The 26,788-nt window shown below is 40.1% G+C and overlaps 2 protein-coding genes across 3 annotated transcripts in view; both read right to left on the reverse strand.

Moving 5' to 3' along the window:
* The window catches only part of MORC3 (MORC family CW-type zinc finger 3), a 29,724-nt gene extending 25,946 nt beyond the window's left edge, over positions 1 to 3,778 (reverse strand). For both annotated transcript variants that reach the window (XM_034074382.1, XM_034074383.1), the window contains exon 1: positions 3,712 to 3,778. In XM_034074382.1, coding sequence (XP_033930273.1) covers positions 3,712 to 3,750 — 39 coding nt within the window. In that variant the 5' untranslated portion in view covers positions 3,751 to 3,778. The remainder of the gene's footprint in view (positions 1 to 3,711) is intronic.
* A 2,649-nt stretch (positions 3,779 to 6,427) lies between these two features.
* Positions 6,428 to 26,788, reverse strand: part of DOP1B (DOP1 leucine zipper like protein B) — a 51,212-nt gene continuing 30,851 nt past the window's right edge. Inside the window, exons 19-37 of the mRNA XM_005151673.3 lie at positions 24,688 to 26,302; positions 23,922 to 24,033; positions 23,114 to 23,302; positions 20,148 to 20,273; positions 19,413 to 19,547; positions 18,694 to 18,749; positions 16,690 to 16,794; positions 16,537 to 16,603; positions 14,640 to 14,781; positions 14,167 to 14,249; positions 13,828 to 13,937; positions 12,430 to 12,576; positions 11,958 to 12,019; positions 11,138 to 11,266; positions 10,498 to 10,634; positions 10,121 to 10,176; positions 9,475 to 9,624; positions 8,859 to 8,988; positions 6,428 to 8,193 (exon numbers count right to left, since the gene is read on the reverse strand). Coding sequence (XP_005151730.2) covers positions 7,936 to 8,193; positions 8,859 to 8,988; positions 9,475 to 9,624; positions 10,121 to 10,176; positions 10,498 to 10,634; positions 11,138 to 11,266; positions 11,958 to 12,019; positions 12,430 to 12,576; positions 13,828 to 13,937; positions 14,167 to 14,249; positions 14,640 to 14,781; positions 16,537 to 16,603; positions 16,690 to 16,794; positions 18,694 to 18,749; positions 19,413 to 19,547; positions 20,148 to 20,273; positions 23,114 to 23,302; positions 23,922 to 24,033; positions 24,688 to 26,302 — 3,809 coding nt within the window. The 3' untranslated portion in view covers positions 6,428 to 7,935. The remainder of the gene's footprint in view (positions 8,194 to 8,858; positions 8,989 to 9,474; positions 9,625 to 10,120; positions 10,177 to 10,497; positions 10,635 to 11,137; positions 11,267 to 11,957; positions 12,020 to 12,429; positions 12,577 to 13,827; positions 13,938 to 14,166; positions 14,250 to 14,639; positions 14,782 to 16,536; positions 16,604 to 16,689; positions 16,795 to 18,693; positions 18,750 to 19,412; positions 19,548 to 20,147; positions 20,274 to 23,113; positions 23,303 to 23,921; positions 24,034 to 24,687; positions 26,303 to 26,788) is intronic.

Consider the following 26,788-nt stretch of genomic DNA (forward strand, 5'->3'; position numbering starts at 1 on the left):
AAAGCCTTAGCCCAAATCTAGTAATAGAAGCTTATACATATATATGCTCTTAAATGTTAAAAATGTACTAAGATGCATACCCATGAGTATTAAACCTTACCTGAAAGGTGAGCAGTACCTAACATACTCAAATGTCTTATTGTCATTGCTTCTTTTACCATGTTGATCAAATTCACCTGCCAGACCCTCTCAAGTAGCGATTTGTACTTCTAGCAAGTCAATCTCATACATTTTATCCTCACTTATGATATGTAACCAGAGGAACGTAGCCACTACTAGGATTAGATAGGGATATGCAAATAAAGTACCTATTTATGGGATGTATTCAGTGACAAAAAGTATTTTCAAGTGATTTTTGAAAGTCTGGGTTCATGCATATTCACATAGATCAAAATACTAGGAAAACCAGAACTAAATATCCATATAAAAGTTAACTATTTGTCAATGCAGTGTCTGGAAAAATGTACCTATTAAGCCAGATACAGTTGGCATTCACATTATCACTGAGATTATCTGTAATTATACTTTTACAAGGCCTTAAACACAACCCACTGCATATATATGCTTAAGCCTCACTGGCATAATTATGTTGATGGTGTGAAAAGTGGCACCTATGAATACATAACACTGGAAACAGTCCTTGTACAGTGCAGTTACTTCAAAAAATATAATCCATACAATATATAAAAAATTGAAAAACACTTGAAAATAGCATGTATGTACCTGTATTTCATAAATTTTACAGAACTACTACACTGACAAACACGTAGTTAGTAAAATCTAAATAGCAAGTAACCACTTAAAGTTCATGCAGCAGTGAAAGTGAGTAATGTTGCAGGCAAGTTCTAGAGCCGTGAGTGAGGTGCTGGAGCAGGAATAAGGCAACAGCCTCAGTTCTGGTCACAACAGAAATTACCACTAAATCTCACTTCTATTCTAAGGCTGTCAGAGCACAGGACACACTTTCAGACTGCAACTTAATTCCTGCATTTCTCCAATGAGCTAGAGTACAAGTATGGACAGACATGCCATTCTTCATTGCCACCTGTGCTTTAAAACTCAAGTTTAATAAAGCTAAGGCACTGTGCCCCTTTCAAATGCTTAAAAGATACGTACAAATAATTTAGAATCCAGGAAGAAAATTATATCAAATCTATTAATGGAAATCTTACATATGCCATGACATGTGGTTAAAAGGACCTTCAGTTTTCTTCCTCTACCATACAGTAACTCAGTAGATATAAAGATCTCTGTACCATTCTCTTCACTTCAGTATTTAACAGCGCTGGCAGCAGTTGTTGCTTTGCTTTCTAAGCTTCATGATCACAACACACAATAAACAACTGGGGATTTTTCCACCTAAAATTCCTTCTTGTCAAAACATAAAACCTAACACTAAAAACAACCTCAATAGCACACAAATAGACATTCAAGCATTCAGCATCTACTCAACTTGCTGCTAAAGCATTTCTCTGCTACTAGCCAGGGAAAAAAATCCAACCATACACAAGGTAGACTTCAACCTCTGGAGTTAACTGCTGGCATTGAAGCCTCAGCAATATGGACTTGGTGAAAAGTCTTGACTGTAGTTTTGACAAAGGCATAAATTCACAGTTGCAAGCCTCCTCTAGTCAGCAGGCAACGCTGACATAGGAAGGAACCTCAGTTTCATCAACACTGACATAATCACGAATAAGTGTCCTTGTTTTCTGTGAAGCAAAAAGCGTGCATATCCATGGCAAGAAAATCTTAATATATTGTCCGTGTAATGCAAAGCTTCTCCATCTGTCCTTTCACTGCTGCATTAGGTGATAAACCTCAAAAAAAAACCCAGCACCTTAAAGAAACAACATCTTCTATAAGCAAACACCAGAATCATCCTGATCTTCTCTGGAACACTGTTTCAAGCAGTAAAGTTTCAAGAAAGGCTTGAAGGTGGTACACAGAACTGGGAACTTGTCAACATGCGTAAGAAATGAGAAGACTGGTTCTGGAACATGGGAACTGTAATAAACTGTCTCTAATACCCATCTCCCCCTCCTCCCCCAAGCAAAAGGTGACCAACTATCCCAGACTAGCTCACAGGAAAGCACTTCAGAGCACCTTTTGGTCATGTAAAGCACAAAAAAAAGGGCACACAAGAAGGTCTAATTAAAAATCCACAAAGAATAGTGGCTTATGGCCATTATCTTTTTAGTCTGCTCCAGAACATATATAGCTACCAGCAACAACTCGCCATTTCCTGATGAACTCACCAGGAAATATTTAATCCCATTTTGTTTCCTTATACTTCATTCAAAGCACCATTTTAATTAGCTCACAAATAATTGGAGTTCAGTAAGTACAGTAAGAAAGAGTTAGTTCTCTGGTGAGCACTCACTTTTAGCTGTGTTAGGATGACTGGGCCTAATATATTTTGTGACCGAGTTTTGTTAGTGGTTTCACTTTCCCTCCTGAGTCCAAATGCAGCCAAATTCCATTTGGAGATACAGCTAAACCTCTCCCTCCTTCAAACTGCATATACGGTGCATATTATAAGCTGCACTAAGAGAAGCATCTCCTATAATTAAGGCCAGCAAATATTTACAAATAGAGCAGCTTAACTCTCAAAAACAAGCAGTGTTGAGAATTATAGCTTTCCAAGAAAACTGGAGCTTTTCTGTCCTTGACAGATGATAAGGCATGCACAGATCGAATTACCACTGAAAAATATATCTTATGAAAGCATTTCACAGCTTCTTGGGGAACAACCCCACTGCCACTTCCTTTCTCTTCCTCCCAGTTATGCAGTCTGGTTACATGACTCCGCGACGAACCCCATCAGGGAGCTGATCCGAATTAAAACCCATTTTTAAATTCTTATTTTTAACCTGGATCACCTCCCTGATCTGTCTCATCATACAGCTGAGCAAAAGTGAGATAATGCCAGAGTGAGAACGGGTTACCAGGCCTGCTTACGCTGCCTGCGTTGTTTATACATGCTTCCGAAACTAATGAAAATATTTTGAGGAAACCCAACCTATTTCCAAAGGACAGAAGCCAACAGAAGAGACTGTGACCATCAGCTCTCTATTGCTCCCTAGAAAAGAGCCTTTTACACTGTAGGACACAACATGTTCAAAAGCTGCATTATCTGCTTCCCTACAGCAGGCCACGAAATCCCACCCCCAGTACCCGAGCCAACCTACCCGCGCTAGCGAACTTCCCCGCCCGCTCAGCCCGAACCAAACGAGCCGAGTTTGTGCCGCGACGGAAGGCGAGCACCCCGCTCGTCTCTCCCCCAGCCCGGCCACTGCAGCTACCAGCGGCTTCACTCGCCAGTGCAGCGCCCGGGGCTGAGTAAGAAGCTGCCGAGGGCAGCACACGGCGAGAAAGTGCTGGCTTATTTTAGGCGGAACCCGCTCTTCCCGACACTTGGCCGGCAACGTTTTACCCGCCAGAGAGGCCGAGGCGCCACTCCCAACCCGGCTGGACTCCGCTCCCTGCTTTCCCTGGGGGTAAACGAGCTGCTTCCCAGCAGCGGCACGGCAGCTCCCTGCTCCCCAAAGCGGCCTTCCCCCAGCCCAGCCCGCCCCTCGGCCACCGCGCGCCTCGCACCGGCGCTCTCGCGCCGACCCCCGCGCCGACGGCGGCCGAGAGGAAGAGAGCCCGTCCGCTGAGGTGCCCGTCAACACCCCCCGGGCTGGGCGCCTCTCGCCCCGCACCACTCACCGCGCTGAAGCGGATGCCGCCCTGTGTTTTCGCCGCCATCTTTTGTACCACAGCGAGAGCCGGGGCGGGCGGAAGAGCCTGTAACCCGCACTTCCGCCTCGCCCCCTCCACTAACGCTTCCGGCACCGAGCGCTCCGTCTGGCGGAGAGGGGCGGGGCCGCCTGGCTGTGGTTTGGCAGCAGCAGCTGCCGGGGGGGTGGAGGCTCGGCCCTGCTGGCCTTTGGGCTGGCATTGGGAGCTGTGGTGGCGGTGGGAGTGCTCCGCGGACCCGCAGCGGGTACATCGCACAGCGTTACAAAGACCGCGGAGAAAGGGTGAAAGATGAAAAGCAGCTTTCACAAAATCACAAAATGGTTTGGGTTGGGAGAGATCTTAAAGACCATCCAGTTTCAGCCCCTTGCCCCGGGCAGGGACACCTTCAACTACACCAAAACCACTACTCAAAAGCCCCGTCTAACCTGGCTTTGAGCACTGCCAGGGATGCCACAATCCCTTGATGGGACAATCCCTGTGCCAGTGTCTCAACCACCCTCTAAATCTGCACTACTCTACCTACTCTAATCTAAAATCCATCAAACCACACTTCTCTGCCCGTAGGTCTTCAAGCTCAGGTGTACGGAAGACTTTCCTCCTTCCAAATGAAATGGCTACCTTTTCAGGGCACTTTGCCTAAACATATAGAAATGCACAGAATGATGTTTGGAAAGCCATGCATGCCAAGAAAGCCTTACGGAGCAGCAGTCCTGAATTTCTCAGGGGGAGGCACTCCCTCCATGATGAGGGGTCATCAGTGCATCTCAATCAGTCAGTGACATCCCACCCACCATTCTGCAGCAGCAGCAGCTTTCTCCACCGGTGCCATGCAGCTCTTCCATACACACAAGCCCAGAAAACTCATCCTGAGACCACAGAACAGGGATCCCAGGGTGGAAGGTTCAGGGATGCAAAAGATAAGGACACAGAGCAGTAGGGGCATACCATGAAAGGACAATGAAGGCAGGGATGCAGTCTGTCCCACAGCAAGCATGGGACTTAGCACTGAGCTGCTGCAGCTAGGGTCTGAATTGTGGTCTTCAGGGTTCTGTACAGAGCCCTCATCCATTGAAACAGAATTTGAGAGCTTTTACAGAGTCAGATAAAAGTTGATGAGTGAGCAGTAAAAGTAATTTGAAAAATGAGACTTGCATTTGAAAAGGTATTTCAAAATAACATTTAATATTATTAGAAGAATTGCACTCAAATAATACATTTAACCATTACTTAATGCTCTGCATTTCAAGCTCTGCTGTTCTATGGCAATCACCTTCATTGTACCTGCTAGCTTTTTCCTTCAGGAAAATGAAATCCATTTGAATATGTCTCCCTCTGCATATCATGCATTGTGGCTATGCTATCTCAAAGCTGAAGTATCCAAAAGAGAAAGCTTGGTTATCCTGAAAACAACCAAAGAACTACACAGTAAAGCAAAAGCATTTTCTCTACTGTTCTTGATACTGAGTTTTAGGCAAAAGTTTTTCAGATTTATCTACAGTTACCATGCCTTGGCAGTACCAGCATTAAAGAAGTACAACCCTCCTTCGCATGGATTTAACAGCAGTACCGTAAGAACTAAAATGACAACAGTCCCATATAGAAAAGGTATAAAGTTTGCACTGCTAGAGATACCTTTAGGACTCTGTAATTGTGCCCGTCCACCACCCAAGGAGGACTTGCCCCTTCCCCCTTATTCACATGCTATTTATACTGATAAAAGATCTGCTTATATACTACATTTTAAGGAACTTTTTCAGAATTAGATTCTGTTGCAGTGAAAGGATTCTGCAAGTCACAAATATCTAAGGCCATTTAAAGCAGCCATCTGCAGAACCACAGGACAGAGCTAAATGTCTGTATGAAGGCAGGAGTTCAAAGCAAGTGGTGCTTTAGTAGAAGGTAAGATCAGTTTAGAAGTTTGACAGTTATAAAGACTAAGTCACAGATTCTGTGATTAAAATTCACCACCACAGCTAAGGAGGAAGTAACTGATGTCTGATCCCCTGCACGTCTGAAGTACAGGCAGCCAGAATGGGACATTCCCTTTCGAGGGGAAGGATGACAAAACCCTCCATCTAAGTAACTAGTTCAGCACCTCCAGTTAGCAAGGAAACTATGTGAAGACATGGGTTTACAGCTTATGGGAGAATGTAAAAATTGAAGGTTTGATGGCAAAAAGTTGTCTTAGGTTTTAATAGCCCATTTGACAGCATCTCATCAGTATTTTAAGGGGAACACCCAAGTATAGAAAGCAACCATCAGAAAGCTGAAAGTAAAAATATCAAATCATCCTGAGTATTAGCGATATTCTCATTAAGAATTATTGAAGATGTGTAAGTAATGAACACAAACATTTTAAAAACATTCTTCTCCAATTTTCCAGTAATGCTTTAAAAGGATAACTTTTAACTTGTGCTCATTACAGTACTATTAGAGAACATTAATAAATTATATTAATACATTCACATTATTAGTAACTGCACAGTTTTATGCTTCAGTCTGTCACTTTCCTTAACTAAAAAAAAATCAAAGTAGCCATAAGAATTCAAATTTAAGTTTAAGCATAAGCCTATTACAGTATCACCTTCATAGAGCATTACAGTATTAACATAGTAAAGCATGATCAGTGTTTCATTATTTTAGTTTATAATACAAAGATGAAATTCATATTATCTGTAGGTAAAATACACTGCAGAGATAAAACAAAACCATCCCTGACCTCACAACCTGGGGACATCAGACCACACATTTTGTATGTCCTTTTTTAATTAGCAAAACCAAGAGTGGTGAATTTCAGTATCCAGCACATTTACCTCGGCTGCAGTGTTCCAAACAACTCTAGTAGCACGTAACAGTCCACAGGTATATCTTTCTTACAAAACCAATTCTCTGAAGGTAAAGGTGTATTAAAAAAAAAAACCAAAAGCAGACAAAGCTTCTCACCATGAAAAATAATGAACATCCCTGCCCAGACAAACCAGTATTGCAAATTGAGTCAGACAGTCCACTAAGTATGAAAATTCAATGTAGTCCATCTTCTTATTTAAAAAATATTCTACTAAGCCTTTTGTTGTATGTGTTGCTACAATGGTGCTTATCCACTGGCCATCAGGAGTGTCCTTTAGATATGAAACTGTATTGTTTGGTGGTAGAACTAATCCCTGTCTCCCATGTCCTGGGTGGTGGCAGCAGTGCAATTCTAAAATAAGCTGCACCTTGAACATTACTGTAGTAATGGCATGGTGATGATCTCCCTACCTCTTTTAACACCTAGTAACAGCCAAATACATTCTTTTTTATTAAAAAAAAGTAATTTTATTTTCATTTAATTAGGCTGTTGTATGCAGCAATTTGTATTTATACAGAATTACCATCATTTAGTTGCATTTCAGAAGTTGCAAAGTGGCCTTAGTCACTGAAAGAACAAAGTTTTTTAATTAAAAGAAAAAAGAAATTAGAATACTTTTCATCAAGTAATAAAAATTAAAAACCCTCAAGTAACATAAATTACAAAATGTTACTGCATAGGTTTATCTTTTACGAGTGTTTATTTTTTATTTAGGAGTTGCTAATCCTGAAGAATGCTATTATAGTACAGAGTTAAAATTACAAACATGGTAAGTCTGCAGTTATTTGCACAGTACTGAGACTTATAAAATATATCTGTTTGAAATTTAGTTGATTTATATAGAATGGATAAGTTTTAGGGCAAGTTAAAGAAAGGAATAGGAGCAGGCTTTAACCTCAGGAAATGGCTTATCTGCAAGCTGATTGTACACTGACATGCAGTATTAGCTTTTTCTTAAATTTACTTTCAGAACACAATTCCAAAAGCAGTTTAAAATTCTTACTTGAGAAGTTATTGAATAAATGGTACAATTGCTACTTCCACCAAGTCAAAAATATTCTTCCTCTATGTACAAAATCTCTTTAATCCTTCACATTGAAAAAAAGTCAAATAATACAGTAACTATGATAAATTGCCACTAAACTGTACTTTTTTCTTTTCCCCCACAAGAACTTAAGAATCCTGCTTTTTAACCCCACTCAGAAACCTGGATTATTGAAGAGCACTCCATAACAGCAGGAAGAAAACCCAAAATGTAGTTTCAAAACTGGGGAAAAAAGAATTGCAGTAAAGTTTTCCCTTTTTTTTCTGTTCGTTCACGAGTCAAGGGTCTGATGTGTGGCTTAACTTTCCATGTTTTCCAGAAAGTCACATTCAACGTTCTCTTCAAGCTGTTGCAAGACCTTTATGCCATTACTGCCAACAGAGTCCACAGGGGGAGATGCAGGAGTATGTGAATTCTGGGACTCACTCCTGTTTGTTGTAAATGCGCAACACAGAGTCTTGAAGAAGGGCATAAGCTGCGTGATGCTAGATATAGAACGGAAGTTCAAAAGAGGAAATTTGTGCTTCTTGGAAATTCTCTCAGTGTTATTCGTTTCCTGTAAGCAAACAAGTAGAGGTTTACTAAAGACACAATTTTATGGCTTGTCTGAACTCCTGTGCTGTACAGTTTTTCATGCTAAGAGATCCATAGTCTACAACTGTATCATGATAAAAATAGTATAGGTGGCATACAGAGATACTTCCATATTTGGATTCAAGGTTCCATTATATGAAAGCCTCGTCAATTCAGAAAACTGAAGATTTGGACTAGCCTTAAGAATCAAACAACCAGATTATCTCTGAGAAATATTAATGCCAGTTTTTTTGTTTTGTTTTGTTTTGTTTTCTGGAAGAATTAAATGAAATCTTGATGGTAATTTATGGTAAAGTTTTTTTTTTGGCAAAGTACAACACGCACTTTTTTATGAATACCGGTCGGGTCTGAGACAAATTGTTTTCACTGGGTGGTGTGGGAAGATCTAAGGTAACAATAGGAAAACTACCTCTTGTTCCCTCACATTCAAATGCAATCATACATCTTCAAGATCTACATGCAGAAGCAGGCAGATAATTTTTAAAAGCCTCATGAATTTTATTAGACTATCTAAAGACCTCTTGCCTAAATTAAAATCTTGTCACTTGTTTAGAAAGGTAAGTTAATGGAGTGAAAAAAAAGGAAAAAAGAAAGATTCAAGTTTCAAGTGAAGCATTATTTCTTTACCCCATATTTCATCTTCAGCAAATCCATGATTCTTATAATGTGTGGTCTGCATTCCTGATGATTTTCTACCAGGTGAGAAGTCACAGTAGATGACTCTGTGTCCACCTCTGGGACAAATGCCCATTTGTACCTGAAACAAATGGATTTTTACTTGATAAGAAGACAGACAGAAAAAAATCCTTGCTTGGACCATACGTAGTTTAGTAGAACACTGGTTTATTTACAGAAAGGGCAGTCATAACTACAATTTTATGTTATTATAAGAGATGAATTTAATGAACAAGGATATTACTATCATGTCGGTATTTAAATGCAACTAGGTCCAAAAAAATCCCAAGTGCGTGCAAAGGGAAAATGAGGAACAGTTTCTGTCTTTTTCTTCTCCCAAATTCTCCAAGTTAAAGAACCTTCTGAGAAGGGTGATGAAATCCTCCAGCATTGACAAGACCAAATTGTTTTTCAAAATACCCCAAATTACATTTGTCTGAATAACAACATCTGCAACTGTAAAAAGAACTGGTGGCAAAATTATGTCTACCAGAAAACAGATCTGGATTATTTCAAAGGATAAGAGTGGTAACAACTCAGAAAACAGATAAGTAATTAGAGTACTTACATCTGAAACAACTGCATCCTATCAGGTGGAAATGAAAGTGCTGTGTCCAAAAACTTACAAGCTGATAAGTACAAGGACAGCTCATTCTGGTGTATGTCAGATCCACTGCCATCACCTGAGACTTTCTGTTTGCTGATTTTGCTGTTGGTCCTGTGTTAGTTACAATTAGGAAACATACCATTAAAACCTGAATCTACTAAATGTTTTTCATTCAGCAAAACAGAAATGTACATGTTTACACAAACAAGCACTCACACCTATGCACAACAAAACCTGCTCTTATTCTGTATAAGCATTGTGATTAGTATAAAAAGCTGCAGAAGAAAAAGTAATCAAAAATATTCAGAAAAAATGGCAACATGTTAAAATATTCAAATGCTGACTTAGCATCTCTTCTATTTTTGTATGCAACTAGTAAGTGGCACTGATTTTTTTTAACTTATCACTATTTTAGCTGCTGAAAAGGGATATCCTAAACTATGGCTCATCATTACCAGAAATACACAAATACAACAACAAAAAATCCCATTGTCTGCTCCCTATCTTAGAAAATTATGCAAATAAATAAATAAATAAGCAAATCCAGAACAAGCACAATCATTATCTGCTTCCACAAGTACTCTGTCAGATGAATGGTAATTCTTACTTTGATGGTTCATCTTCCTCAGTTAAATCTTCTTCAAGCTGTAGGAATGTCTGAATCTGTAAAGAAATAAATTATTTTTTTCAGGGATGCTGAAACATTCATGGAACTCAATCACAAAAGAGATATCCTTCACATAGCATAAGGAATTACAGACTCCTAGCTTACTCTTATGACTTGCCAAAAATAGCAAGTCATGCAAGAGATTTCATTAGCAGCAACAATAAAATTAATGAAAAAGGTATTTCCTAATGTAAAACTACTGTACACTAATGTAAAACTATTAAAACATTTCCTTTTTTGAACAGGGAGTCTATTTGGGAGGAAGCGAGAGATGAAATAGGAAAACCATTATTTTCAAATTACTACTTATTTCTTACCAATTCAGTTACCATAATTGGCCACAATGAGGTTAGATGCTGAGGTGAAATCCTTAACAGAAGAACTCTGAAGAAGAGAAACATTTGTGCAGCAACTATAGAAGTCTGCCCAATACGGAGATTCTCAGTCAGTCGTTCTGCAGTAAACATGAAAAGTAAACAAACAAACAAAGAGTAATATTTTCCTGAAAAAGTACTGTTTTGGGAAATAAAAAATGCAGGCAGTCAAAACAAAATTTGTGCTTTATCACGTGTTCTGGGTTGAATCCCTTGCACTGTAGTAACAAAGTTGTGAATCAGGGAAAGTCTGAAGACATGGTGGTTTTATATTGGAAAAATTTTTGTCAAAACTGACATTTAAGGAGAAGAACAACAGCTCAAAAGTGGCTGGAAGACTACCACAAAATAATCACATTTTCTGTTATATTAACAGACCAACATCTTTGGAACACAGATTCCTGTCCCCCTCGTAATGAGATTATTTATTTGTTAGAATTCAGAGATTCACAGCACTGTAACTTTCGCTAAAAACTTTTTAAAAATGGATGTGTTGGAAAATAGGTGGCATTCCTTTCCTAAACAATTTATATATTTGTTACAGCTCAAGAAAAAAAAAGGCAGGTGAAATTACGAATCTTACCTTGTATTAAGGGAAGATAGAGATGATACTGATCAATCTCTCCACTAAAGACAGCGAAAGCTTGCCGTTTTAGCAGCATTGCTTTCTGCTCAAAACTTGGGTACAATTTTAAGGCGCTGCTCTGCATATCTGTAATAGAGATAACAATTATCTACCATGTAAAAACTTCTTGAGGTTTGGGCAGAAAATAATTCCTATGTCCTGAAATGCCTTAATCCCAACTTTGGTTCTACTGATTGGTGGACTAGTTTTGCACTGTAAACCTTCAGCTGTTCTTTTAGAAAATCTGAAAAAGAGGCTAAAGCTGCTTTTTCTTTTGAAGCTCTAGGCAAATTTAGGAGGTCCTATCCCACCCTTTCCCCCAGAACTTACTCCCCTGCACTCTCATGAAGCCTGAATTAGAGGTCAAAATGTATTGCTTGAAGGTTTGCTGTACTGGTGCACCACATTCCCACAGCTCAATGCCAGTACAGAGACACCTGCAAAAATAGCCAAAGCCTTCTTGCTTTCTAACAGGGAACATCTGCAAAAGGTCACACTTCAGTAACTTGAAATTATAGTGAAATGTGAATGCAGGAGTCCAGCATTAGCACTTCTAGAACAAAAATACTTGTGGTGTGTTTTAGACATGATCAGAACACAGAATTAACTTAGCACAGTTTTTGTCTGTGAATAAAGTTGGCAATATAATCAATTATGCAGATGCAGCATTGTCTGTATTTTATTGATACATTAGTATGTTATAAATGCACCCAAAAGCTCAAAAAGCCAACAGATTTCAAATTAATGTAGAAATAAGTTATCAGTAGCTGATACTCACTCATCAAATCTTTAAACATAGTTTTCTCGTGTGTCAGAAGATGATCAACAATGGATCTCCAGCTGAGTAAGATACAGAAGAAATTAGATACCCAGAGAAAACTTTGGTACAGATTCACTTCAGAAAAGATTCTGGTCAAACTTGTCATACAATAAAGAGTTTCCAAACAGTATTCAATATGAACTCTTACCTGGATTAACACCTACTGCATTCTAGGTCCTCCAGCTCTACTGTATGCAGTTCCCTAATCACTAAGGGATAAGTTTTTTCTTATGAACTATAATGTAGTTATACTAATTATAACTAATATACTAATTAGCAGAATTAGTAGTTGAGACCCATTTCTAACATTATTGCATTCTGTAAGAAAGTACTAAACCGAATTTTCTTTCCAATATTAGCCATTCTCCTTTAAAGCCTTTCTTTGTGAATTCAGAATAGAATGTTGGAGTGGTACAGCCTCATGTCTTACTGAGTGCATGAAGTGTCCATCTGGAAAAAAGCTGGATCCATATACAACTCGAGAACTTCTTTTTTCCAGGCTCGTTTGGTGTAGGCGTATCCGCTCAATGAGCTGAGCAACTGAGCACCAGCACGAAAACTAGGAATGTTGTAGGCACTGGGGGAAGAGAATAATAATGTGTATATATATATATATATATATACACACCAAAGTTAAGTTTATATAAACAGAAAATAAACTTCAGGGCTCCTCACAACTTCTAACCAAATTCTCCCAGTAACAGACTATGTCTACAGGAGCTCATAACTTAGAGCAGCAGCAGATCAGCAGAAGCTCCTCACATTTCTAGTGTACTTTGTCAGGGGAGATATTTTCAGATGAGGTGTGTCACAGCACAATACTGCCTGTCTCCACTACAGGTGTGTTTCAGAACTTCCCTGAAAAAAGTTTCCAATAGAATTTTGTATCCCTGTCAGCAGACTCCTTTAGAAAGTACCACAGTAGGCTTCACCCAGATATCAAGTGTATATGTTGGTTCTTATGTCATTATCACCCGTATAAAAATCTCACACACAAGCCTTTTTCTTCTTGTGCTGCCCTATACAACATCCCATGCTAAATCTGGACACCATGTTCTGCAAGGTGCAGCAGCACATCAAGAATCTGACTGATTTGGTTAGGGGTGAACCACGCAGAAAACACTGTAATAGACACAATGGAAAATGCACAAATGTAATGAACAGAAAATTATATTTTCCCAAAATTTCTCTGCATCATGTTTAAACCAACCCTCCCCACCCCTAAGAGGGATCATGGAAATGTCTTCAAATCCTGCTGCATCCTGAGGCTTGCTGGTTTTAATGCTTACTTCCCAATGACTTTCGACCTATCATCCCTTTTAGGTACAGCTGGTTATATCTTCCCTGACCCTCTATACCCTGTTTTGCTCTCGACTGTATACTGGCTAGTGGTTTTGACTGTAGCCTAAGTAACACTTGAGAGAAAAAACCTCACTTCCCCTTCCCTGCCACCCACGAGCAGTGGCTGGTGACGTGCCCTCCCACACTTCAGTATAGATTCGTCTGCTCAGACAAACGTAGCAGCCAAAAGGTAGCAGCCAGGAAGAGGGGAAGCTTGATAGCAGCTACAGCAGAAACGGAGGTCAGAAAAATGGAACTGGTGGCAAGCAGGGAAGAGAAGGGGAGAGTTGTTTCCTTTCACTTGGCAGAGTGGCAGGAAGCAACCCTCAACAAGCAAAAGGTTTCAGTTCCTGGGTGAAATACAGTTCATACCTTATTAGAACAGAAACAGAGGAGAGGACAAACAGAAGAAAAAGCAAAAGTGTTACAGTGAGGCAAAAAACCAATTAGCCTTAAGAAAAATCACACGTGCAGAGAGGGAAGTCACCTGTGGTTGCGTAGGTAAGGAAATACATAATAAAGCAAACGTGAAATCAATGGCACAGCTTTCTCTTTCTCGTCGCTCCGGTAAACCATGTCCAAAAGAGAAGCAAGAACCTAAAAAAGGAAAAGAATGTCCCTTTAAACCTCCAATCGGTATTTCTGACAGAAGGGGAAAGCATGCCGTATTTCAGGCTAGAATGTGTGTGCACATAGGATGTCTCAATAAAGATTTAAACTTCCATTTAGCCTGTCAGGAAAACCTACATATTCTCTTGCTCAATAATACCAATAAACAACCACCCCACAGATGAAAGCAGCAACTGCAAAACTTTTTCCTGCTTACTTCTGCAAGGAGGGAAAGAGCTTGGACACTGTATATTGAAGGAGCAGATGCAGAAACCATTGAAGATGGTACCACTGACGTATCTGAAAGAGGCAAAAATAATTAGTTTTCCCTTCAGACATGTTTAAATTTTGCTGTTTCCTAATTTTCTTCCCAAACAGAACAGTTAATTGCATACTGGTATTAAAGTGAAATGCTGCTGTGTATGTTGCCACAATGACATAACTCGTGCCCCATGCTGTTCTGTCCCATATATTGCATGCATCGCTAGTAAGTTTTCCTCTGTATTATACACAATATGCAAATATTTACTAAACCCATTGAGGCTAACATTATTGGAGAATAATGTATTTTTTTGTTGCTTTACTTTGTGTGTATTAGTCCCATGTCACACAAACTACACACTAACACCTTGTATTCTTCACTTAAACAGAAAAGAGGAAGCAGCAGAAAGTCAGACAAAACCACATTACCGTTCACATCTTCAATGTTGAAGTCATCTGGTAAGATCTGAGGCCGAGCTTTCACTTCTAAGTTCCGGCTCAGCCAGCTAGTCTGTTCCAGAGAAGAACCAGCAACAGTCCCTACAGCCTCTAAGATTTTTTGGGTCACTTCCTGTAATATAACCAGGTAACACAGGATCAGAAGAAAGCTATTATCACTTAGCAGATCCAGGAAAGTAATTTTAACATGGATCATCTCAGGACAACCAGAAGTAGTCACTTTTATCTCTTAGAAATATAAATACTTCTCCGATTTAACAATCTGTGCTCTCAAGATAACTAACTACTGCTCACTTCAAATAAAATAAGGCAAGAAAATGAGAAGCAGGAAAAGCTTAAGATTAAGGTTTTCATCTTGATTTGCCATGCAGGCCATTACCATTAACACAGTATCAATTTGGCATCAGTCCTACCACAATTTACATATTAGCTGTCATCTGTCAAAGACATGATCTGAATTGTTCATCCCCTCAGGAATGGCATATCAATGCCTTTATTGATTTAAATACTGTTCCCTTTTATTCCTTTCACATTTGGAGACCATCAAGTGAGACAGGGCTTTATTTTATGACAATACATCTGCTCCTATTTCAGTCTTTCTATTAGGTGTAAGCAAGACAGCATCAAACTATGCGCACAGTCACTTCAGCATATTTAACTCCCAGAGAAATGAAAGCTGGCCACTCTATCAAAACCAAATCCCAAGTATCCAAAGCAAAGTAGAGGTCACCTGTGAAGAGGCTATAAGATGGCAAGACGGCAAAACTATCTTTTTATTATCATAATTTTCCTGGCAAGCCTCTAAAGCAGAAGTGAAGATTCAGTTTCTCTATTGGCATATGAAAGTACTGTAACTGTAATACTGTCTCACCTCATACACAGCATTACTTTGCACTCATGTAGGTAGTACTTTAAGCGTTCTGGCGAAATCACCATCGGTGTAGGAACAGAATCCTGCTCTACCCCACCCCTTCTTGACATAAAAGGTGAGCTGACAGTCATTTACATTGCCAAACACAGCTATGAGCTTCAAGGATAATTATGCTCCTAATTTTCCTAGATAGTTTTGAGATTTCAATGCTTACTCATATGATATAGAATCATAGAATAGTTAGGGTTGGAAAGGACCTTAAGATCATCCAGTTCCAACCCTCCTGCCATGGGCAGGGACACCGCACACTAAGCCATGTCACCCAAGGCTCTGTCCAGCCCAGCCTTGAACACTGCCAGGGATGGAGCATTCACAGCTTCCTTGGGCAACCCATTCCAGTGCCTCACCACCCTCACAGTAAAGAACTTCTTCTTTATATTCAATCTAAACTTCCCCTGTTTAAGTTTTAACCCATTACCCCTTGTCTGACCACTATATACTTAGTGAAGAGTCCCTCCCCAGCATCCCTATAGCCCCCTTCAGATACTAGAAGGCTGCTGTGAGGTCTCCACACAGCCTTCTCTTCTCCAGGCTGAACAGCCCCAACTTTCTCAGCTTGTCTTCATACAAGAGGTGTTCCAGCCCCCTGATCATCCTCATGGCCATGAGCTCATGATGTCATACTTGCGTTATGATTTAAATTCTGATAAAAATCATAAAATTACATGGGGAAACAGCTTTGAGAATTCCATACTTACCACTTCGATTTCATGCATTTTTGACAAAATTTTGTTAGAGACATATTGTGTATCATGTCTCTCATATTCAAGTCTCCCGTATTTACCAGACCTAAGCCAAAACATGTGGATGCACATTCACATATTATATAAGCATAGGTAAACTCAGAGACAAAGTACAGATCAAGTCATCTTCACTTTTACTTAGATGTACAGTGCCAGATTTATGAATTAAAAGGAATACATATATGCACTCTACCTGCAAGTCTTTTTGGTCTTTTTTGTTTTCTAGGGTAGGTGTTCTAGTCACAAAGTCATTCAGTGTGCTGTGGGAAAATCAGGTCACTCCAGGTTAGTAACTGGACAGGTCTATGCAATGCACCTATAAACCTTCTTCTTTCTTATGCAGTACCTGAGAAGAAGAAAGTGTCCAGGAGGAGCCAAGTTCAACTGCACAGACTCTTTGAGAAGTCCTAATAAGGACTGGAAGTTCTCCTGCAGGGCTGAGACAGGCAGTCTGTCAAAAACAAAGCAAGACCAAAACACACACAAAGTCTTAGGTCAGTTAAGGGAAAAACAATAAAAAAATCTGCAACATACATGGGTAACATCGTGGCCTAAAAGCTTCCATCAGGATCAGATCAGTCATTTAGATCCTGCCCCTTTCTAATAGGAACATGCTGGTTTGAATATACTCCAGATATTCCTCTCAATAGCTATTGTAATTAGCCTGAGGGAGAAGAGGAAGGTGACAGAAGATGTCTCCTTGCATAGATTGGCTCTCTGAGGAGAAAAGCTGAAAGGTGTAATTATTAATAGTTGTGACAGATGTCTCATGAAGTACAGCGATAACAGCAATGCTGAGAACACATACCAGATTAGGTCTCATGACCAGCAATTTTATCATATCTTAAACCAGTGTAACCCAACACAGCAAAATGATAACTTTAACCCAGTCCCCAGGGGTGATAAACAGCACCACAGGGCACATACACAGTAAGCAAGGTGTGACATAATGCAACCCTGAGAAAACCAACAACTTGGAGTAAATAAAGCTACATTGTGACCAGAGACTATTAAACTAACACAGTGAATGCTTATAACACATTTGTTTAAATGTGCTCTGGTCAGATCTGTCCTTATCTCAAACCTCTTCAAGAGTGCCGAAAAGGACTCTGGTGATTTAAGCCAGCTGGCAGCTAAACACCTCACAGCCACTTGCTCACTGCCCCTGGTGAGATGGGGGAGAAAATTGGGACAAAAAAATAAGAAAGTAAAAATAATGAGTTGAGATAAAGACACTTTAAAAGGACAGAAAAAGAAGGGGAAATAATAATAATAATGATGATGATAAAAGAATTAGAATATACAAAACAAGTGGTGCACAATGCAATTGCTCACCACCCGCTGACCAATGTCCAGCCAGCTCCTAAGCAGCAGCCCCTGGCCAGCTTTCCCCCTGGTTTATATACTGAGCATGATGTCATATGGTACGGGATAGCCCTTTGGCCAGTTGGGTGGTCAGCTGTTCTGGCTGTGTCTCCTTCCAGCTTCTTGTGCACTCACAGCCTCCTCGCTGGTGGGGTGGTGTGAGAAGCTGAAAAGTCCTCCAGTTCATGTAAGCACTGATCAGCAGTAACTAATGCATCACTGTGTTATCAAGATTATTCTCAACCTAAATCCAAAACACAGCCCTGTACCATCTACTAGGAAGAAAGTTAACTCTATCCCAGCCAAAACCAGGACACTGATCCAACAACATGGCATAAATATCCCTAAGCACAGGCAATATGCATACATCTGTAAATGCTAGCAGCATATGCAGTATGCCAGTCAGAGAGCTGTCTTCAGGAGGAAGAAAAGGAATAGTTTAGCCTACCAATCCATGGCATGCCAGCTTATTTTATCTCCACAGCTTACTGAATACAGTATATTGTACAGCTTGATATATCCCAAGGCTTCCATGAGGAAAGCCAAGTACATGAAGAGTTTTAATCAAAGGAGTGTTTCCAATCACCTTCCTGACTCACTACATGTCCAGCACAAACTGCACCCATAGTTTTATTGAATTTTTAAGTTCTCTATCCATTCATCTGGCAACATAAAACAGATAATAAGAAAGATCATAACAAATTATATAAGTTTCTTGCTAATGAGAGGCCTGAGGTACCTTGCAATATTAGCATGAAATGAGGCTTTCAGACTGGCATTATCAACAGATCAAATGGAACATAATTTCATAGCTCAGTTATTTTGTGTCTATCTGTTACTTAACAATGAAGTAGCAATAATAATTTCCTACATTGTGTTCTGTGACATTGGGACACAAAGATCAAAGTAAAGCAGAAACAGTGATGCTGGCTGTTATCCTAACTAGAGTAAAACAGAAAGTTTCTTTTTATAATGGCTGAATTACCTTTGAATGAAAGCATAACTGAACTGCAGCACTGGAATATCTACAAGAGAAGATTTCTGAAAAATAAAAGCAAAACCACAATTATCTGCCAGAAGATAAAAAAAAAAAAGTTCCAAACTGTTGAATATTTGTGCTCAATGCTTTCTTCTTAGAAACCTCTTGTCCTCCAACAGGTGACCAAATATGTCTATACAGCAGTATGAGAGAATGCAGAGCCTTAATAGAGAACCCTAGTTCAGAAGCAGACATATCACTTTGCAACATCTGTTACAGTTTATTCAGAGCTGTAGGTGCTCCTGTAATGGTGTGCACAGTAGCAAAACTGACTTCCTTGAAAACCAACTGGAAGACAGCAGGCACAATGTGAAGCACTGTCCAGGTAAGGGTAGAAAGATAGATGTGCATCACTAAGTTGTATATCTGCAGCAACTTCATGAAAATTGTCAGTGTCTTTGGTACTGGAGGACCCTATACTTTTTCACTACCAGTAACTTCTCTAGCAAAACATTCTGAAGAACGGACTTACACTGATGGATAAAAAACACAGAAACCTATATTCTGGAAAACCTTACTTATTCAGGAGCAAAAGAGAATCATACATTTAAAAAAAAACAACTTCAAAATAAAACCAAACTTTCCTTCTAGCAATATTTAGATGACACATTGGAATAGATCCAGAATAGAATATATTAAGAAAATGGGACTATCTTAATGGTTACCTCTTCGCCCTTGATTTGTGATGGTTTCTTGACTACCTCTTTGATTAGATGTAATATAGTGTCAATTTTCAACGTGTTAAGTGCACATATTAAGTCCACAAGAATAAGCTGAGATGCACTAGCCACTGGAACAATCTGACAAAACAAAAGACACAGCCCTCAGATCACTGTAGCAGGCAAAACACGAAGTTGAAAAAAAAAGCTTTTTGTGTGATTACTCAAATATCAATACTTATATAAAACATAAATTGGACAAGTTAAATTAAGCATGCAATAATCTGCCATAGATGGATCTTCTCCCAACACCTTCATGAAAACAACTTCATTATGCTCAAATGAAAGCAGGAAAGAGGTGTTCTATGCCAAATAAATGCTAGTTTCATGGACTACAGCTCTAACCTTTCTATGGAAGTAGAGATGATTCAAGGTCTTTAAAATACGATTGGAAAATTGCAATCTTAAGATTACAAACCAACACTGAATAAAAAAATGCCTGTTACTATCAGACTTAAACTGCTACACTGTCATTTTTATTTGATTATGTATTTAGTTTTAACTGTAGTCCTGATGCTTTATGGAATTCCATATAAATAGGAGTGTTTCAGATTTTTCAGTGACTTGCCATGTCACATGTAAAAAGTCTCAAAGAATCTATAAATAAACCCAGAGTTTAGAACTGATCATATAAATGTAACATCTGACTGGAAAACTAAGCGTGCCTTTCTTCAGTTTCACCTTGCTTTTACTTTGATTCCTGTGAGGTTTCTTGCTATTCCATACTGCTGCAACTGCTGCCATCAACTGGATTCCAAGTTGTGCTGTCAATGGATTTATGAAGTCCAGTATTTTAGTTCTTAATGTCTATAGAGGGGGAAAAACAACTGTCAATGCTCAACTTTGTAAGGCAAAATGTAAACATTTTTCCTTTTCCCAAAATATTCAGAAAATATCAAAGAATCTCTTGATATACTTGGTAGCTGGGCTAGTCTTAATAACTTGAGTTTGTATATCCTCCTTACATATGGAAGGTGCATGTGCTGTAAAACTTTGCAAAATAGAAAAAAAAAATTTCTGTATTCTGTTCTCTCTTCTCCTACAGATACTTTCACTACATTTTATCAATATCCACAAACAAGAAGGGGAAGTCTAGTATTTTTATTCCTGCAGATATATGTTCTATATCAGTCCAAATCTATAACTGTCCAAATCTGTCTATATCTATATATGTTCAAATAGTGGACAAACCAACTAGGAGAGGAGCGCTGCTAGATTTAGTACTCACCAACAAGGAGGGTTTGGTTGAAGTGATGATGGTCAATGGCAGCCTTGGCTGCAGTGACCATGAAATGGTGGAGTTTAGGATCCTGTGTGGGAGGAATAGAATACCCAGCAAGGCCACAGTTCTGGATTTCTGAAGGGCCAGCTTTGGCCTGTTCAATCAACTGCTAAGGGAAGTCCCATGGGAAAGGGTACTAGGCGGTAAAGGGGCTCATGATAGTTGGTCAGCATTCAAGGACCACTTCTTCCAAGCTCAGGATCAGAGCATCCCAATGAGTAGGAAATCAAGTAAGGGATCTAGGAGACCAGCGCGGTTAAACAAGGAGCTGCTGGGCAAACTCAAGTAGAAAAGGAGAATCTATAGATTATGGAAATGGCTGGCCACTTGGGAGGAATATAGGACAGTTGTTAGAGGATGTAGGGAGGCAATTAGGACAGCTAAGGCCTCCTTGGAAATTAATCTTGCTAGTTGGATTAAGGACAATAGAAAGGGCTTCTTCAAATACATAGCAAATAAAACTAACACAAGAGGCAATATAGGCCCACTGCTGAATGAGGTGGGTGCCCTGGAGACAGAGGATACAAAGAAGGCAGAAGTGCTGAATGCTTTCTTTGCCTCTGTCTTTACTCCTGGCAGACACTCCCCAGGGGCCCCAGATTCCTGTAGCCCCAGAAGGAGTCAGGACAAAGGACGAGTTTGCTTTGGTAGATGAGGATTGGGTTAGGGATCAGCTATGCAATCTGGACATCTATAAATCACAATGGATCCAGATGGAATGCACCCACGGGTGCTGAGGGAGCTGGCGGAGGTCATTGCTGGGCCACTCTCCATAATCTTTGGTAAATCATGGGAAATGGGAGAGGTGCCTGAGGATTGGAGGATGGCAAATGTCACACCAGTCTATAAGAAAGGCAAGAAGGAGGACCCGGGTAATTCTAGACCGGTCAGCCTTACCTCCATCCCTGGAAAGGTGATGGAACAACTTATTCTTGACTCCATCTCTAGGCATATCAAGGATGAGGGGGTTATTAAGAACAGCCAACATGATTTTATGAAGGGGAAGTCATGTTTGACCAACCTTATAGCCTTCTATGAGGAAGTGACTAGGTGGAGGGATGATGGTAGAGCGGTAGATGTGGTTTTTCTTGATTTCAGTAAGGCATTTGATACTGTCTCCCACAGCATTCTCATAGATAAGCTAAGGAAGTGTGGGCTTGATGATCAGGAGGATCATCAGTGAGGTGGATCAAGAACTGGTTGAAAGGAAGAAGGCAGAGAGTTGTGGTCAATGGCACGGAATCTAGCTGGAGGTCTGTGAGTAGTGGAGTCCCTCAGGGGTCGGTGCTGGGACCAGTGCTGTTTAATATTTTCATCAACGACCTGGATGAGGGAACCAAGTGTACCCTCAGTAAATTCACTGATGACACTAAACTGGGAGGAGTGGCTGACACACTAGAAGGCTGTGTTGCCATTCAGCGAGACCTGGACAGGCTGGAGAGTTGGGCGGGGAGAAACTTGATGAAATTCAACAAGGGCAAGTGTAGAGTCTTGCATCTGGGGAAGAACAACCCCATGTACCAGTACAGGTTGGGGGTTGACCTGCTGGAAAGGAGTGAAGGGGAAAGGGACCTAGGGGTCCTGGTGGATAGGAGGATGATCATGAGCCAGCAATGTGCCCTTGTGGCCAAGAAGGCAAATGGCATCCTAGGGTGCATTAGAAAGGGTGTGGTTAGCAGGGCAAGAGAGGTTCTCCTCCCCCTCTACTCTGCCTTGGTGAGGCCGCATCTGGAATATTGCGTCCAGTTCTGGGCCCCTCAGTTCAAGAAGGACAGGGAATTGCTTGAAAGAGTCCAGCGCAGAGCCACAAAGATGATGAAGGGAGTGGAACACCTCCCTTATGAGGAGAGGCTGAGGGAGCTGGGTCTCTTCAGCTTGGAGGAGACTGAGGGGTGACCTCATCAGTGTTTACAAATATGTAAAGGGTGGGTGTCAGGATGATGGAGATAGGCTTTTTTCAGTGATATCCAGTGACAGGACAAGGGGCAATGGGTGTAAACTGGAGCATAGGAGGTTCCACATTAACATCAGGAAGAACTTCTTTACTGTAAGAGTAACAGAGCACTGGAACAGGTTGCCCAGGGAGGTTGTGGAGTCTCCTACATTGGAGATATTCAAGGTCCACCTGGACAAGTTCCTGTGTGATGTACTCTAGGTTACCCTGCTCTTGCAGGGGGGTTGGACTAGATGATCTTTTGAGGTCCCTTCCAACCCTCGGGATTCTGTGATTCTACTGCCTGTGGAAGGTGCTGACAATTGAGGGGCGGTTAGCTCTACAGCAGCTATTGACAGAAGCTCACAGAAAAAGCAAAACATTAAACAGATCAGGATAATGAGATACACAGCAGTTTAAAAGGACTCCTACTTTAGTTGCTTTAAAGTACACTGAAGAAGAGCCTTTGGTTGTTCCAAAGAAGTCAGTTGGTCTTTTTTGAGAGTCTTCCCTCCTTACAACACTCCAGAGAAGAGACATGGTATTAATAATGCGAGGTAATTCTTCCAAAATGGCATTCCTAGCATTTCTCAAGTTTGCAGGTTCAACTAAACAAGAGGACTAGAAAAAAAAAACGAAAATATGAATATTGAAATACCTTATATTATGCACCACAGAGTAACTACTCTTAGGAGAGTTACAGACAACTAGGAGAAATATAAACAACTTTTGTAATGACAACTTTAAAAATAATTCAACTATTCTATTTCTGAAATATACTGCTGCTATTAGAATCTACTGAATTTGTTGTTCACTATTTTGGCACTGAGAATTGATTTGTCTAGTAAATTATTATTAGTATAACATCCTCTTCTGGCAAATGTTACAGAAAATAAAAACCGTGGAGAACACATCAGCATATTATAAACTCAAAAGAAAATAGAAGACTTTGTTAATGACAGAGCAACTGGAGACAAGCTACATGGGAGCAATACTTGTGTGATCAAGATCATCATAAACATCTTGTACTTAGGATTAACTTTCCTGTCTTCAAATAAAAAAATAAGTTCAGTTCCCCTCTCTTACACTTTTACTTTATTTCTTTTGGTTTACTATGAGGCTTCTTTCAGGTTATCTTCTTGTATAAAACCTGCTTTACTAAGAATATTCACCTCTGAATGAAAAAGTTGGATGAACTGCTGCCAAGGCATCAAATAAGTGGTAGGCATTAAGCACATACCTTTTTATTTTGATTAGGATGATCCAGAAGGCAGAAGTGACCAATGGTTGTCAGACCTTCCAAAAGGGTTAGTGGGTAATCAGGTGTAACATTTTCTCTTTTAGAAGTTAAGCTTTGAAGGACAAAAAGAAAAAAAAAACAAAGCAAAACAAAACCCAAAGCAGTTAACAGGGCGAGTGTTATTTCCTTGATTAAAAATTCCAGTAGAAATCTGTTTCTATTCAATAGTTAAAAGAATACTGGAATGACCAGACAGGACTATCAAAACAGAGGATTCTCAAACTACACTTGAACAACCCTGTTTGCTTGTCTAGATCTTTTAGAATATTATTCCCCACCTGACCATAAAACTTCAGCTTTCAATTACATTTTCCTACTCCTTTCACTTACTGCCTGTTCTGAACAGTATCACTGTATTTTTCTACTTCACTATATCTCTCCTCAATTAGTCCTCCAAAATCCTCAGTCCTGACAAAACTGGGAACTTCTTTTTCACTTGGATACCAGGCAGAGGGACAAGAAGTATCAAGCTGCTGGTCATCCTTGCTGCTGTTCCCCATTCTTCTCTTCCTCCAACTGCAGGGAGCCTGGCTGCAACAATACATCCTCTGCCACACCCAGCCTCCAGGACCAGACGCCTGTATATGCAACAGGATTTAAGGATCAAACTCTGGGAGCCACAATGCTAAACCAGTAACTTACTATGCACTACTCTGTAGCAAGGGGAACTCTTCAGCGTAACAAATCCCACATTGCAGACTCTTACCTTGCAGATGCTTTTGTAGATGTTTTCACAGCTTCATTTTCATACTGTTTGACAAGTTCATCCAGGTTTTTACATATCTGTACAACAAACGGTGCCACAGTCCAGCCTAAGGACTTCCCAAAATAGGGCAGGGAACATGTCACTAAGGCTACCCAAGTGGGATGCATCCCGTGGCCATATTCTGGTTGCAATCCTCTAACCACAGCGGAGACAAATAATCCCTGTGAAGTTATTGGGTGTGGATAGACATATTGCATTGCACCAATAGACTGCTGGAAATTAAGAGCCTGCTGCCATTCCTTAGAGAGGTCTGGCTGATTCTCCTGCTCCCCAGGAGTCTGTCCAAGATGGTGCTCCAAGATAATCAATACCTGCAAAAGCTTCAGCAATTCAATCTGGAGTGGGTGTTCACTCCATATTTGATCATGCCCAAAATTTATTAGGCTCTCTTCAAAGAGTTCTTGTTCAGGAACATTATTAGCTCCCTCTGCCATAAGAAACTCATACCTCTTCTGGCTTATATACATAGATGCAGACAAAGAAAGAAGAACAAACTCCTGAATTTTGCATCTTCCTAGCAAATTGCGTATGAACTCTACATTCTTATTCTCTGCTGCCTTTGCCATGGTAGCTAGCTGGGTCATCATTCTAATCAGTACTTCCACACTTTTAACCTGAACATCTCTGTTTCCGAGCACATCTCGGTGTGTGACCTTCAAGTAGCATGGATAATATGAGCGCAGAAAACTGAGACAGAGGTAAGTGAGCAGTTCTATTAGAAGAGAATGGGGACACATGGTTGGGGACTGAGTCTGGAGCTTGCCATAAAAGCTCTGCCCTACAAGAGCTTCCTGATGGCGAGCTAAGAGATTGTAAATTAGATTCAAATGTGCCGTGGAGCTGGTATCCATGCTTGTAGTAGCTACAGCTTCAATAAATTCTTTAGGGTTTGTTTTAAGCACTGCCTCCAGAACAGAAAAAGCATACAATACTCTCTTAGAATCATAAGGCTGCAAATATAGCAGCATGTGTTTAAACAGAGCTTCAACCATCTCCTGTTTTTCCTTCTGTTGCTTGAGCAACCTAGAATTGGTAATTTCCTGGAGCTCCAAGTCCACCTCTTCATCACTTGACAGAGATTCTGATGCTTGAGTCCTCTCAGAGTCAGCACGTACAAGGTTTAGCACTGCACTGGATTTGGAGCTTTCAGGAAGGAATGCACTGAGCAGACTCACATGGTTTGTGGTCTCTTTGCCATCGGTTGCAGCACTGTCATTGTCCTCATTGCTCACTTCTTGCAGCTCCAGAGAAGGAGAAAAAGAGGATGTATTTTCACTGTCATGGCCTGTGCTGGTGTCTGCTGATTCTGTGTGCTCACTATTATCTTGGTCACCATCTGCTTCATGTAAGATAACTGGATTATAAGAGCCCTCATTTCCAGGCTGTTCAGTTTTTAACTCCAGCTTCTCTGGGTCTTTTTCCACTTCTGCCCAAATTGCTTCTCTATCCACCGTAGTAAACTGACTCAATGGAAGGTTTTCCTCAGAATTGCTCTCAGAGATGCCAGACTCTTTCAAAGAGGCCTTTTTCTTGCAAAGCAGATCACGTATATCTTCTGGAAAAAAAATTACTTGTTTTGGGGTTTGTTTTTCAAAAAGTGCATATAATTGTCAATTTCACATACAGAAACATAGAACAGTTTGGGTTGTAGATTACCTTTAAAGATCATATAGAACAAAACATTCTTTATATTGAAGACATCGTTGTAAGAAAAAATAAAAGGTTACAAAGCTCTCTGCTCTAGTATTAATGAGTTAAGCTAAAATAATTTTTAAAAAGTAATTGGTTAAGGCAAGAATTATCTATTTTATTTTTAAGTGCTTGGGCAGTGTTAACCTATTGTGTGTGCAAGAGAATAGGATCAAAACATCAAGCTGTTTCACTTATGCTATGACTCCCTAGATGTGACAAATTTTTTATGCTTCCTGAGCATAAAATGTTTGCTGAGATCAAAAGGGAAATGAGAAGGGTAGCAACAGAGGAACTGTGTTTTTATAGCATCTAATAAACAGATCCTTTGGATGCTATAAGTGTCTGTCAT

This window comes from Melopsittacus undulatus, chromosome 2 (genome assembly GCF_012275295.1).
Source record: "Melopsittacus undulatus isolate bMelUnd1 chromosome 2, bMelUnd1.mat.Z, whole genome shotgun sequence".
NCBI classification, from domain to species: domain Eukaryota; kingdom Metazoa; phylum Chordata; class Aves; order Psittaciformes; family Psittaculidae; genus Melopsittacus; species Melopsittacus undulatus.